This window comes from Crotalus tigris, unplaced genomic scaffold (assembly GCF_016545835.1).
Source record: "Crotalus tigris isolate CLP2741 ecotype Arizona unplaced genomic scaffold, ASM1654583v1 scf7180000017700.2314712, whole genome shotgun sequence".
NCBI classification, from domain to species: domain Eukaryota; kingdom Metazoa; phylum Chordata; class Lepidosauria; order Squamata; family Viperidae; genus Crotalus; species Crotalus tigris.
Genome location: NW_024096576.1, coordinates 481772 through 497021, shown reverse-complemented (window position 1 = coordinate 497021; position 15250 = coordinate 481772). Strand labels below are relative to the sequence as shown.

The following is a 15250-nucleotide window of genomic DNA, read 5'->3' as shown; positions in this document are numbered from 1 at the left end:
CCTGTGGGTCGGGACCCCATTTGGGGTCGAACGACCATTTCACAGGGGTCGCCAAACAATGCAGTCCGCCATTTCCCCCCCCTTTTCCTTAGCTGTGCTACTCCCTTTTATTCTATTGGCTTTTGAAACCCAATAGAATAGACTCTCTTGAATAGAGTCTAATTCCATTGGCTTTCAAAAGCCAATAGGAATTGTCCAGGCTGTCTCTGCCCTGCTGAGCCCGCCAAAAGTCCCATTCTGACCGGTTGGGTAGTCCTCGACTTACGACCGGTTGGGGGTCACGGCATTAAAAAGGTTGAGAATCACTGTATTAGATCATATAAAGTTATTTGACCAGAACAGTGAGTATGTCATTTATCCTTACCATTGTGATCTTCTGTAATAATAATTTGTGGCAGACAATCTATGCTCTCTTTACTAGCTGGTGGATGAGCCTGCTCAACATCAATTGCAAGAGACTCTAGATGTGCCAGAGCAGTCTAGAAAAATACATGAAAGAAAACAAGCACATATATATACGTGACTTTAACGAAGTTCTATAGTAAAAATTAATTAAATTATGAGAAATTATAGTATAAACTTTGTTAATTAACTTGAGTGTATTTTATTAAGGTGGGTAACTATCTGTCTATTCCAACTTCAATTGCTTTAGTAACAGTGTGATATTGTCATGAATTATGGCATTTTTTTCAATTACTTGTAGTTGTAACTTGAAATTGGACCATAAAAATAGTGGCTTCAATAATCCAACACTAAGGAGGTATATATAAATAATGTCATCTTTTTAAATGCCACACATAGAGACATTTCTCTTTCAGTTTTCCACATTTTTAAGTAACAACTGTCTCTCCTAATGCATGCTTTATTGCTCATTAAGTCAAATCTTTATTTCAGTTATTGCTCAGGAGAAAAGCACAGTCCACTATGGTCCAACTATACTATGCTTATGTGAATAGTATAGTTAAGCAGCCACTACTATCTAGCTCAGGGGTGTCAAAGTCGCAACATCACGTGACGTGTCGCAGAGTATTGTGACTTTTTTTCCATTGCTGGCAATGGGGTGGGCATGACGCATCCGGCCCTGAGGCCGGCAGTTTGACACCCCTGATCTATTCATAACTTTTCAGAAAATCTTATTAGAATATCTATGGAGAGAATGGCCACCGGCAAGCTGATAGCCAAGGCAAACCTATGCAGAATTACTGTCTATGAGATAAAGAGCAATTCCATATATTTGGGATAGAATATTTTGCATTTTCTCAAATTGCAAGCATAATTTCCACACTAGTTAGAATTATGGAATTCCAGTTCAACATATTTGAAAGACAGCAAGTTGGAGAAGGCTTGATTTTCATCTTGTTTCCACTAGTTACAATTTCAATCAAATTTTCATTTATCAGACCACAAGTTTATACTGTATGAACAGATTGCCAAACTTGGTGAATAGATGCCAATTTCATATTCAATAATGGATCAGAGAGCATAGGGAATGGCTAGTAAATTTATTCTATCCATTAATTAAAAAACGCTTGGCAGTTCTTAAGAATATATACATCAAGGGTGTAGTTTAATAAAACTTGTGGACTTCAACTCCGAGAACTCCTCAGCTGGCTGTACCGAGCCAAATTCTAAGGTTTTTGTTCTTAGAAGAATTATAACCAATTCTGACAATATAATTAATGATCCGTTCTTCCATAAGCTCCATTTATTCATTTATGTCCTTTCTCATAATTGACTTTTTTACATCACTTTGTCAATGGCATAAATATAAACATAAATACATAATAGCTTTTATAATGTCATTGAGATAAATTTGAATTTAATGGATTTTTGGATTTAACACACATCGTTTCCCCCATCTGTTAATTCAAGGTTTTACTGTACTTCATTAAATTTGTTCAAACATCTGGCAGAATCTCACTTTGCTGGGTTAATAAATTAAAATAAAAAATTATTGTAATTATCTAAGCATTTAATAAAACATTCTTTGCCTATCTAATAAAAGTCCCTTTATAGGAACATTTTCAAAGTTCAGATAACTTAGTAATTAAATAAGAAAGTTACTACACGAATTCATTTAGCTTGAGGAAATCCAGAATGAAATACTTTATGCCTCTCATTTCATATTAGTTGGTTACCATTGCACAGAAAATCTAAACTGATAACCTCCATGATTTTTAAACAAGATACATGAAAATATAGTGAATTCAGAACTCCAATTTCCTATCATAGATTTTTAAAGGTATATTTTGTTGCCACTCTTTTGATTGTTTACAATAAAAGCAACACATTCAAAACCATCATAGCATAGTACATAAGATGACTAGGACAGTAGCTTCTGTTTAAAAAAACTAATGAAATAAAAATGACATTTACTATAATATCTTAGTATACATATATCATTTGCTTCTTTGCCCATGCACACAACAAATGAACAAATAATCAAATAAAAAACAAGAGCTAGATTACCAGGAGTCTAGCTTGTAAAACTAGGAAACCCTCATACAAAAATCTAATAAAGTAAGTTTGAATATTGTTCAGAGTGAGAAAGTACACACTTTGAAAATGTAATATTCTAAGCACTTTCAAATTACATTTTCTTAATCTTTATGACAAGTGTAATAAATTAAACTAAGCTATACTCTAACATTTACATTCAATTTTGCTTTGTAGTTTGTATATGGCAAACTCAGATAAAAACCACAACCCAACAGTGTTAGATAACACTGTTACTTCATTGCTAAGATTATTAATCAAACAAATCTTTGATATTATGCTTCCATACATTGCACAGTAAGAATTTAAACAGTGCCATGTACTGTTTTTATATAATTGGCCAATGTTTCTGTTTCCAGTTAGACATGCCTTGTTTTTCATTTGCCTAATTTTTCTGCCTTCTGCACAAAATGAAAAGAAACTGATAAATATTTAAATGCCCTTGTGCACACAACACTGATGTAGACACAATCATGGGAAAGTGAATACATAAAAAGAATTGAGAAACTAGTTGCAGTTTGAAAATTCCGGAGGTAGGTTGTTCCACTGATTAATTGTTCTAACTGTCAGGATATTTCTCCTTAGTTCTAGGTTGTTTCTCTCTTTGATTAGTTTCCATCCATCGCTTCTTGTCCTGCCTTCAGGTGCTTTGGAGAATAGCTTGACTCCCTCTTCTTTGTGGCAACCCCTGAGATATTGGAACACTGCTATCATGTCACCCCTACTCTTTCTCTTCATTAAACTAGACATACCCAATTCCAGCAATCATTCTTTGTATGTTTTAGCCTCCAGTCCCCTAATCATCTTTGTTGCTCTTCTATGTATTCTTTCTAGTATCTCATCATCTTTTTTACATCGTGGTGACCAAAACTGGATGCAGTATTCCAAGTGTGGCCTTACCAAGGTGTTATAAAGTGGTATTAGCATAAACACACACACACATACACACACACTGAAATTGAAAGTTCAAAAGCAAAAGCTATGGATTATTTGGACAACATTTTTCCTAACATTACTCTCTAAGGCAGGGCTTTTCAACCGGTGGTACGTGTACCACTTGTGGTACGCGACCACCTGGCTGGTGGTATGCGGCATCGCCTTCCTCCCCCCCGCGGCGTCGCCTTTCTCCCCCCCTCCGCTCCTTCTCACTTCACTTGTTTGTAGAAAATATGCTGCTTGGCGGCAGCCTGCACGAACTTTACCAAATGTGCCCTGCAGGAGGCTCGTGAAGAGTGCAGGCGCAGAGCAAGGCCCCGCCCTTCCCAGGGACTCATTGTGCAGCAACTGGTTTGACTTCTCGTACACTCAGATCAGCGAAGGGGAAGCAGCCGCAGCACCGAACTCCTGCGCCTATCAGCTGGCGACCCCCCAAACTTGCGCTTGTCAGCTGAGAGGTCTGGCCCAGGCACCGGGCGCCTATCTCCTTTGCTACCCTGCACGTCGTCCTCGACCCCTCCCCCAGCCCATTCATGTTGAGCCTGCCGGGGCTTGACAGGGAGAGAGGGAAAGAAGGAGGAAGGGACTCCCCCCCTCTCCTAAGGTTCAAAGCATGATCAGCTTCCCAAGGGCGCCACAATCCCAATTCATGTGTTTCTGCCATACCTCCTCGGCGCTCCCGGGAATGGGGCGGGTGGAAGAAAGCTTGGCTAGGCTAGGCAAAGAAAAGCCACAGAGCCGCAAGCTCAGATCGCAGGCAGGCCAGGGAAGGGGGTGAAGAAGAGGTAGAGGATTGGGAGAGAGGAAACGCCAAGCTTGTCCTCGCCTCTCCCAAGAACCTCCTGCGCCACCTCACAGGAACACCTGGTTTAAGATTTACGCTGCAAAAGTTTTTCTCGTGCAGAGGAGAGAGGAAAAACAATTGCGGAACACTCGGGAATCCCTTGCCAGGCACCATGTACCTTGGTGCTTATTTCCTAATGCCTCCCCCCCCCCCGTTTTCTGCTCCACCCCAAATTCGCCTCCCTTCCACTCTCTTTACGCAGCCATCTCTATGGTCTTAATACAGCCCTCAGTCTGTCTCGCTTTCAACACCCCCTAAAATTCTTCATTCAGGCAAGCTTTCAGAATTCGGCTGGTAGGATGCAGGTAACCCATCCTCCCTGTCCTGCCGTCTCCCACGGCACCCACTGCTCCGCGTACTGCGCCTCCGTATATCAATCCTCTGTGGCACAGAACTGCTGGCGTTATGCTTGGGCGGAAGATTTTTTCTTTTACAGATGGGGCGAGTGGGCCCGACATTCGCGGGCAGGTGGACCCCACCCACCAAGCCGCCGCCTCCCCATTGCCCTCCACATCAGCCGGCTCCGTCGCCAGACCTCCCAGCTGATGGGTGCAGGAGTTCTGCGCTGTGGGGGCCTCCCCTTCGCCCTCCACACCTGCCAAAGTGTTGCCTGACATTCCAGCTCACGGGTGCAGGTCCAGGGGTCGCCAGCTGATGGGCGCAGGAGTTTGGTGCTGCGGCGCCTCCCAGCAGCCTGCTTCTTCGGCTGGAGCAGTTGCCAGGGCTTGCATGGCCCCCAAGGGCCGCTGACACGCGCCCGTCAGCTGGAACGTCAGGCAATGCTTTGGCCAGTGCGGAGGACAAAGGGGAGGCTGCCGCAGCGCAAAACTCCTGGTTAAAGAAAGCCTACATTATTCATGTTTAACTGCCAGTGGCATAAATGTGGGGTGTTAGCCAAATACATTATTTACTGGGATGAAATAGAAAAGTTTAATCAGTTCAATAGAAAGTTCAACCATTTCTTACTTAATTATATAAAAGCTAGTAAAGAATATTCTGAATTTTGCCCACTTTTGATTTTGGCTCTGAAAATACAGTCTTAAGAATTTACTGTATCAAGCTCAGAATTAATTCCAAATTAATATGCCTTTCTTCCAGTTGTTACAAAGTCATTTCTAACAATCCAAGCTATAGAAACTGCAGTTATATCAGAATGCACACAAAACTATAAAACAGTATTTCCTAAAATGTGATCTATGACCCGGTACCAGTTCTTGAGAAAAAAAGCTACTTCTTAGGAAATATACCGATACTCATTCTCTTTCTACTCTGAAGAGTTGCAAATTTGTCAATATTCTGTTCAAAGGGGAATAAAATAACCATTGCTTTGAAATTTCCAATCACAGTATTGGTAATCAGGCCACTTAAGCTTTAAAAGAATTAACTTTATGGATACACAAAAATCTGTCTATCAATTTATACATGGTGTTTATACTAACAATCACCCCCTCTCAAGCAATAGATAAAAGAAATTAAGAATGAGAACTACTTGTGCATCTTTTCAGGTGAACGAATTAGGATGCTTCTTTAAAAAAAATTAAGTACCTTTATGTATTATGAGTCACTAAGAGCTATCAAAGAATTATTTTCTATTTTTTTTAAATGCACTTTTTAATGTATTCTTCTAATAAAAAAAATTGTTTGGGTTACATATGTACATTCCAGCCAATAGTCAAGACAAGTTATCTATTTCCTATTGGCAAAAAGTTAATTTTCCAGATATGGTTTCAAAGGTTTTATTCAAAATTCATTTGAGGACATTTTATTATTCAGAGCAATATTGAATAGAAAGATGTGTTGGAGCAAGCAGTTATGGGACATGAGCAATGGCAGGGTACTATACTCAGCTTATCTTGTAGAGTCAAGCTGTAATGTTAGACTGTTAAGGACTGTATTATAATATTTACAGAAAAGCACTACCTATTGAAATTGTACCGTCCCATCTGAATTCCACCTGAAGTGTATACATTCTATATTTATACTTGAAATTATATTATTATTATTACCTCAGGCAAAAGCAAAAGAAATGAATAAGTGTATCTCCTTTTTATACAGGTAATCAACGAGCTATGAGCGTTCCCTTAGCGAACGGTCGAAGTTATGCGATAAGCACCCCCTGGTGTTTACAAAAAAGTCCAGAAATTACAAATGTTGCTGTACCACAGCAGTCGTTAGCCCTTATAAATGACTGCAGTGGCACCGCAACACTCACTCTGGCTATTCCTTTCCTCCCCCTCTAGGCCTATGGATACTCACCTTGCAAAGATCGAGAGATCCTTCACTTTCTTGGCTGTTTCACCGCTTCCTTCTGTGCATTTGCAGAGAATGGTGGCCTAAAGTAACGCAAGATCATTCGAGATCAGTGGCACAAGATCTCCTGCTACTGATCTCGCATGATCTCATGGTAATTTAGGCCTCAGTTCTCTGCAACAGAGAACGTAATGGAAGCTAGGGGAGAACGGAAGCTGGGGGAGGCTTTTGCCTCCAGAATGGGCCTCCAGAACCCGGCTGAAGCGTCCCCAGCTTCATTTCCAGGCAGCAGCAGCCCAGAAAAGGCCTCCAATGCCCAAATCGGGCCTTCAGAGCCCCACTGAAACATCCCCCGACATCATTTCTAAGTGTCAGAGGCTTTCTCCAGGCTGCTGCTGCCCGGAAATGATGTTGGGGGAATGCTTCAGTGGGGCTACCAAGGCCCGATCCAGGCATTGGAGGCCTTTTCTGGGCCACTGCTGCCAGGAAAGGACGCTGGGGGATGCTTCAGCAGGGCTCCGAAGGCCCATTTTGGGCCTCTGAGGCCTGGAGGCCTCGGAGGCCCAGAATGAAGGCCATGGGCAGCAGCCACATGCTTTTGGAGGTCCATTCTGAGCCTCGGGGGCCTCCCTCTGCTCTTGCTGGGAACAGAGAAAGAAACAGAGTGGTTGGAGAGGAGGCAGATCTTCACAAGGTAAGTGACCCAGCATGGCAGGGTGGGGGGAGCAATTGTGGGCCCTCAAGAGAGGGAACATGAGCTATTTCAGTGGGTCAGGGAAGGCCTTGGGTGGTCAGAAGCACTAGTCCCCCCATGGCCTTCCCCACCCTGAGATACCTCATGTTCACTTAACGAACCGTGCATTCGCCCACCCATTAAAGTAGCGAATGCATGGGCGAAAGCTGGGAGTAAATCACATTCATGGTATGAGATTCACTCCTACGAATCCTCGAGTTAGGAATGGAATGGGCTAACTCCTCTACATTTGTAACTTTAGGACTATCTGTACTTCCAGGCTTGATAGCTATCAAAAGAAAGACATCTTGAAATATATTTTTGAAATTAAAGATGAATTTTTGTTCTTCCTTCAGTGACATCTTCTGTCAAAAATGCTAATTTAAACTTAGAGACAGGTTTCATGAATTTCATTGGTTAACAACAGTGATTTACTTATTGAAATATTTTGGCTTTTAAGCAAGTTAAATTTCAACTTGCAAGGCCTAATATTTAAAAAAGCCAGAAGCAATAATTAATAACTCTTACGGATAAAGCATGGTAACTACAGAAGTGTTTTAAAAGCTTTTTGTTCTTTAACCAAATTATAAGAAAAATATGGTGAAAATAATGCTATCTTGTATGTTTTATGCAGCAATCAAAAATCCTTTTACCTAACATGTAGTTTAAATGAGTGTTTTTCTCTAAGACAAAAATATTAAGAACCCATTTATACTCAGCAAACATAAAACAAAATCTTTTATTGAGTCTCATCTCATGCATTAAAAAGATACTTTAAGTCTTTTGATAAATGGCCATTCGTTCAGTGACTTTTCAAAATTACAAGAGCCTGAACAAAGGTGACTGAGGGTGGCTATAGCTGGACAGTCATATCACCCTTGTCAGATGATCACACGCTGGGTACTTGGCAAAAGGCTCACAATTATGACACTGCAATGTCCTGCAGTCACGTGATCACCTTCACTGCCTGCATCCAACAAGTAAAATCTGTGGGAAAGCAGACAGGGGGTTGCAAATGCCAATCACATGGTCCTGAGATGCTGTGAATATGCAGGAATCATCTAACGGCAGCAACTGTGACTGTCATAACTGCTGTTTTAAGTTGGCATGGTCATGTGATGTACTTTAATGCATCACTTAGCAACAGAGTTGCCAGTTCCAATCACCATTGCTAAGTGAATACTACTTCATATATGCTAATATCCATAGCCTTTAAACAAGAAATAGAGCAGTGTTACTGCTGAAAGTGAAGATATCCCCCTGCTATGAAGTGAAAGGGGTCATATAACTTTCTAATTGTGCCCAACTGGGAGCTTTTTTTTATCATTTGCATACCACTGAAAAAACTAAAGTTAAAATATATGCATAATGGTAAAACTGAAAATCAGTTAAGTTAAAATCCCTATCCACATATGATAGATAGAGCCCTAGTGGCTCAGTGGTTAAAGTGCAGTATTGCAGACAAACTCTGCCCACAGGCTGTAGTTCCATCCTGTCCGGGTTCAAGACTGTGGCCTTGTATCCTTCCAAGGTTGGTAAAATGAGGAGCCAGATTGTTTGGGGCAATATGCAAATAATGCTTTCACTGTAAACTGCCCAGAGAGTGCTATAAAGCACTATGGGGCAGTATATAAGCCTAAATGCTATTGCTACTAATAATTTAGATAAAGAAAATATTTCCATTAAAAAACACACCTTAACATTCTACTTAAAGTAGCTTAAAAGGAGGGATTGAGGAAAAGCTATATTGGACCTAATTCTTACTAATAGAGAAGAAATGATAGAGGGAGTTCAAGTTGCCAGAACCTTGGGCAAGAGTGACCCCATCATATTGGAATTTAATATAATGCAAACATAAGAAATAGAATATAATCCAACCAGTGTCTTAAACTTTAAAAGAACTGATTTTAACAAACTCAGAGAGAGCCTAAGAAAAATTCCATGGATAAAAATTCTAAAGGAGAATACAACTCAAGAAGCATGGGAAACACTCAGTATGATCATAAAAGCCCAGTCCAACACAATACCACTGAAAAAGGATAAGAAATCTGAGAAGAAACCAGCATGTATCACAAAGATCTCTGTGATAAAGTGAAAGACAAAAAAGATAAGTATAAAAAATGAAAAGAGAGACACATAACTAAGCAGAATATCAGCAGACAGTCCGAAGATGAAGTCAGGAAAGCAAAGGCTCAGAATGAAGAAAGACTTGCAACAAAAGTCAAAGATAATAAAAAAAAAGTTTCTTTCAACATATAACAAGAATAAGGTCAAGGAAACAGTCAGTCCACTAAAAAAGAGAAAATGGTAAGAAAGTAACAGGCAGTAGGGAGAAAGCAGAGCTGCTTAACTAATTATTTGCATCAGTCTTTACGCAAAAAGAAACTATAGCCCAACCTACCAAAACATAACTATAAAAGACAGACTGGAAATAAAAATTAAAATATGAAAGAAAATGGTAAGAGAACACCTGTCTGACCTTGATCAATATAAATCACTTGGACATAATGGATTACATCCCAGAGTTCTGAAGGAGCTGATAGATGTTATCTCAGAACCATTGTACCATATCTTTCAAAAATCCTGGAACACTGGGGAACTACCAGAGGTTTGGAAAAATGCTGATGTGGTTCCCATCTTCAAAAAAGGAAAAACAGACTCAGGAAACTACAGAACAATCAGCCTAACATCAATACCTGGGAAGATACTGGAAAAAATAATCAAAAAACAGTTCTGTGAACATCTAGAAACAAATAAAGTTGTAACTAGTAGCCAGCACAGGTTTGTTAAAAACAGATCATGCCAAACTAATATTATTTCATTCTTTGACAAAGTGATTAAATTAACAGACCAGTGAAATGCTGTGGACATACTTACACTTCAGCAAGTCTTTTGACAAAGTAGACCACAGCCTATTTCTTGGTAAACTAGAAAAATGTGGGATGGACAGCATCACTACCAGATGGATTTGTAACTGGCTGACAAAAAGTACTCAATGTGTAGTCCTTAATGGTACTACATCTACATGGAGGGAAGTAAGCAGTGTGGTACCACAAGGTTCCATCTTAGGCCCAGTACTCTTCAATATCTTCATAAATGACTTAGATGAGAGAAAAGAAGGGGAACTCATCAAATTTGCAATTGACACTAAGCTGGCAGGAATAGCCAACACCCAGAAGACAAACTCAGGATCCAAAAAGATCTTGACAAACTTGAACAGTGGGCCCTATCCAACAAAATGAGAGTTAATGTGGAGAAAAGCAATATTTTACACTTAGGTAGGTACAAAGTACAAAGGTACAAGTACAGATTAGGTACAAGTACAGATTAGGTGAAACCTGTCTCAAAACCAGTAACTGTGAGAGGGACCTTGGAGTCCTAGTGGATGATCACTTAAACATAAGCCAGCAGTGTGCAACAGCAGCCAAAAAAGCTAATACAATCCTTGGTTGTATAAACAGAGGCATAGAATCAACATCACATGAAGTATTAGTATCATTTTATAAATTCTTAGTAAGATCACACCTGGAATACTGCATCCAGTTTTCGTCACATTACAAAAAAGATGTTGAGACTTTGGAAAAAGTGCGAAGAAGACCAACTAAGATAATTAAGGGCCTGGAGACAAAAACATATGAAGAACTGTTGCAGGAATTGGGTATGGCCAGTTTAGAGAAAAGAAGGACTAGGAGGGACATTAGCAGTATTCCAGTATTTGAGGGGCTGCCACAAAGAAGAAGGGGTCAACTTATTTTCCAAAGCATCAGAAGAGAAGACAAGAAACAATGGGTGGAAATTAATCAAGGAGAGAAGCAACCTGGAATTAAGGAGAAACTTCCTAACAGTGAGGACAAATAACCAGTGAAACAGCTTGCCTTCAGAAGTTCTAGGTAGCTTCATCACTGGAAGTTCTTAAGAAAAGACCAGACAATCACCTATCTGAAATGGTACAGGGCAGTGATGGTAAACCTTTTAGAGACCGAGTGCCCAAAAACTGGCCCCGCCCCCGCTCCACCCCCTGCCCTGCCCTGCCCTGCCCTGCCCCGCCCCCACCCCACCTGCCTGCATGGCCACTCACTGCCTCCAGAGCCCACCGCAGATCGCCCAGGCAGCCCAGCAGTGCCATGGCGGTCACGCCGTCTGCCCATGCCTCGCAGCATCAATTATGCAGGATGGGGCGTGAGGGCAGAGTCTTGTCTATGCTGCCTGGCTGCCATGTCCTTGGCTGTGCTGCTCCGTGTGGGCCACGCTCCGGGGGGCTGCTGGTGAGGAAGGGGTGTTGGGGGGAAGCGAGGCTGGGGAGGCATGTGTGCCCACAGAGAGGGCTCCGAGTGCCGCCTCTGGCATACGTGCCATAGGTTCGCCACCACTGGTATAGGGTCTCCTGCTTGAGCAGTGGGTTGGACTAGAAGACCTCCAAGGTCTCTTCCAGCTCTATTCTGATTGACAAAAGTTATCATTGTAGCATTATAACATAAGGCTAAATATTTACTTAGTGGCATTCTTATGCTAATAGTGGCACTTCCCTAGATAATACATATCTATGTAGCAGTAATACTTTAAAGTAGTAAAGCATACAAAAATTCCATTAATGAAATGATATGAAATAATCTCCCTAAATTTTCTTCTTGTTTCAAGAAAGCTTCCTTGTAGAGCTCTGTGGCCTTAAAATGTACAGCAATTTCATATTTTAATGCTAAATTAGATTAAGATAAAATAAGTGGGAAATCATTGTGAATAACAGTTATTATGGGTGGTAGGCAAAGCATCAAGACTTCACTCCTAATGCATCGATATTGATGTAACTAATGGCGAAAGTCAAAATGATGTGGTTACTTTTTTTTTTTGCTAATTTTTATATTAATTCTACTTGAATGAAATCAAACTGTCAAGATCACTTTAGTGAATCCTCTTCTCTGTTTGTAAAATTCAGGTATATTTATCGTAGATGCTATTATTATTACAATGTGCAGAATTTAAAGCCTTCAGTATGAATACACAGTTACTGTTTGTAAAGCAATTTTATTAAAATATAGTTCTTATGGAAAGAATGTGTTTTCAGTTGAGGTTAAACGTTTCCTTAAACATATAGAAATTGGTGTAACAATGATCTCTTAAAATGCATTGCACATTCACACATAAGTAACTTACACTTAAATAAATACAAATAAAATGCTGCCTACCTCTCAATTTAAGTATATTATCTACATGTGGAATGTAGGCAATCAGAAATTGCAAGTACCTGTAGACGCTGATAAGTCATTTCCATGAACATGCTTGTTACCTGAATTTGAAAAGATTCAGGTTAGTGAAGGGAGGAGCACAACTTTCTTAAAAATTGTACCCCATATCTAATTGCAGAATTTTATTTATTAAAGTTAGAAAATACTTTTGCTTTGGGACTGGCACAATTGAAGGGGTCTAGGATATTTAGACACCACCCTTGGACACGCCTCCTTTGCCCCCAGCTACCCGCCTCACCTGATTTACAGCCAGCTTTTCTCCTCAGCTGGCCTTCCCCCGGTCATTCTCCCTGGACCTCCACCTGTCCATTTGCCCAGAAACCATTTGACCTGGCCTTTGGTTGCACGGAACAAACAGCCCCCAACCAACCAGGTGATGGGAGGCAGCGATGGCACTGGGGGGTGACTGAGGGAGCTGTGGGAGCTGTGGGAGGGGCAGCATGCAATATGATCAGTGGCAAGCTGGGGGAGAGAGCAAGAGCTGCGGTGGTATGCGACTGCTAGCATTGCAGGGGGGCGAATGGTGATGGCATGCGGCTGCTGGTGTCGTGGGGGTGAACAGTGATGGTGCGTGGCTGCTGGCATTGCAAGAGGGTGAACAGTGATGGCGCGTGGTGGGGAGGCAGCCAAACTGCCCATTTGGCATCAAACTGGGAGGACTAGGTGCGGGGTGGGGAAGGAGGCAGCTGACTACCTGTTCACATTAGTCTGGAGTCCAGGCGCCGAGGCAACAATAGGGAGAGGGATCAAAATGGAAAGCTGCCGCTCCACAGGGTTTTTTTAAAAGGCTGTCCGAGATTGCTTTGAGGCCAAGGGTTGGTGCCTAAACATCCCATTCCACAACTGAAGGGATCTCCCCTCTCAAACTAAATGAAAGCTTACATAATGGTTTTGTATCTGCTGGTAAACTATTTTAGGTTGTTTGTTTCAAATTATAACCTCCAAGTATTAGGTTTAGCTAGAGGTGTTTTTATTGTCACTATCAAAGCACATATATTAAAACTGTCAAAATGAATAATGTTCATATACAAGGTTCTTCAAACATTTTCCGATCAATGAAACCTGGAGAAAATGTTCAAAGCAAGTTTAATATGATTTAATACAGACAAAATCTCAAAATACAGAAGATGCAGTTGAGTCTCTTTTTCATTTACCCTTTCTTGTATTTCCTCTTTCTAAGATTTCCTACCATTTGTCAAAATTTACAAAATTATTTGGAAATTCAAAAACCCATCCAATTCAAGATGCTAATTACACTTTACTAAGCTGGACATGATGCCAAAAAAGTCATTTACATTTACAAAGGCAGTGTAAAAGACGAAATGCATTAGCTATGGGCATTTTCCTTGTGTCATGAATTACTGCCTTGATTTCATGGTGTTTTTTCTCAACAATTTCTATGTAATTTCAGTTAGTGTTAATGATATACAGCACCTTATATCTTACTCTCAACTGATTGACTTAACATATCAGAAGCAACTAATGAAATATTGAAAGCTAGTTATGAAAAATTATGCTATTTCATAATTTACAATATAACAAGCATAACAATTTTAACATTTTATATTGTTGTATAAAAGTTTATTTGGCTATAATGCATCTTTATTTTTTAACTATAACTATAAATACAGTCCTAAAAATCTCTTAGTATGGATTCAAGTTGCTTAAAGCAGTTATCTTGAGAAGTGATTATATGTTTTAAATGAGAAAATAATATTTGACTAGCACAGTGGTGGTGAACCTATGGCACGTGTACCAGAGGCGGTACTCAGAGGTCTCTCTGTGGGCATGGGCGCCATGCCCTGGAGATAGCAACTGTCCCTCTTCAATCAGCCACCCGCTAACTTGCCGAGGTCCCACATGGCCAGATGCATCCCAACACGTCTGGTTTCCCTCCCCTCGTCCCGTCCTTCCTAGCCTCGTATGCTCTCCTTTTCCCAGGCACGACCCACTGCCTCACCTCCTCAGCTGTCAGCCAGCCGTTGAGGTCAGAGGCAGCTTCTCTGAACTGCTGACACTGGGCTGCAGAGCCCCAGAGTGCTGTGCTGCTGACGGACACCATCGGCCCCCATGCATTTGCTGGCCTCTGTGTGCGGGGGCCGATGGTGTCAGACAGCAGCTGCCCTGGCCCCTGCCATGCCTTGCCCCATGGCAATGGCAACCCTGCCCTGCCTCGCTCCCCTCACCCCACAGGACAAACTCCTACCCACCGCCCTGCCCACCAGAGGCCCTCTGGATCTCCCCCAACCCTGCCAGGCTCCCACAGGAATCCCTGCCCACGAACAACATCGAGGTGACCATGCCCACTTTGGCCACACCCACCCATTCTGCCCTGACCACACCCACCCAGTGGGCCACGCCCACCTGGCACCTAGTGATAAATAAGTGGGTTTTGGGTTGCAGTTTGTGCACTCAGTCTCTAAAAGGTTCGCCATCACTGGACTAGCAGTTTTTCATTACACTGGTGTTTGGCAATATGTCAATGAAGATTCGCAGTACAGTTGTCTGGAAGTTGAGTCATGGCAACTAAGAAGCTACTAGACCAGTGGTGGCAAACCTTTTAGAGACCGAGTGCCCAAACTGCAACTTGAAACCCACTTATGCATCGCCGAGTGCCGCGCAGGTGTGGCCAAGTGGGCTTGGCCAACGAGTGGGTGTGGCTATGGTAGTCATGGCAGTATGGGTGGGCGTGGCCAGGGTGGGTGTGGTCACCTCAATTTTGCTCCTGAGGAGGGATGCCTGTGGGGG

At 41.6% G+C, this 15250-nt stretch overlaps 1 protein-coding gene across 10 annotated transcripts in view; it reads right to left on the bottom strand.

Moving 5' to 3' along the window:
• The window catches only part of PJA2 (praja ring finger ubiquitin ligase 2), a 75009-nt gene that overhangs the window by 5811 nt on the left and 53948 nt on the right, over positions 1-15250 (bottom strand). For 8 of the 10 annotated variants that reach the window (XM_039338387.1, XM_039338392.1, XM_039338389.1 and 5 more), the window contains 2 exons: positions 12502-12543; positions 365-479 (listed from right to left, as the gene is read on the bottom strand). In XM_039338387.1, coding sequence (XP_039194321.1) covers positions 365-479; positions 12502-12543 — 157 coding nt within the window. Of the gene's footprint in view, positions 1-364; positions 480-12442; positions 12544-15250 lie in introns of those variants that run through there. The other 2 variants (XM_039338395.1, XM_039338388.1) reach the window with 2 other exon arrangements.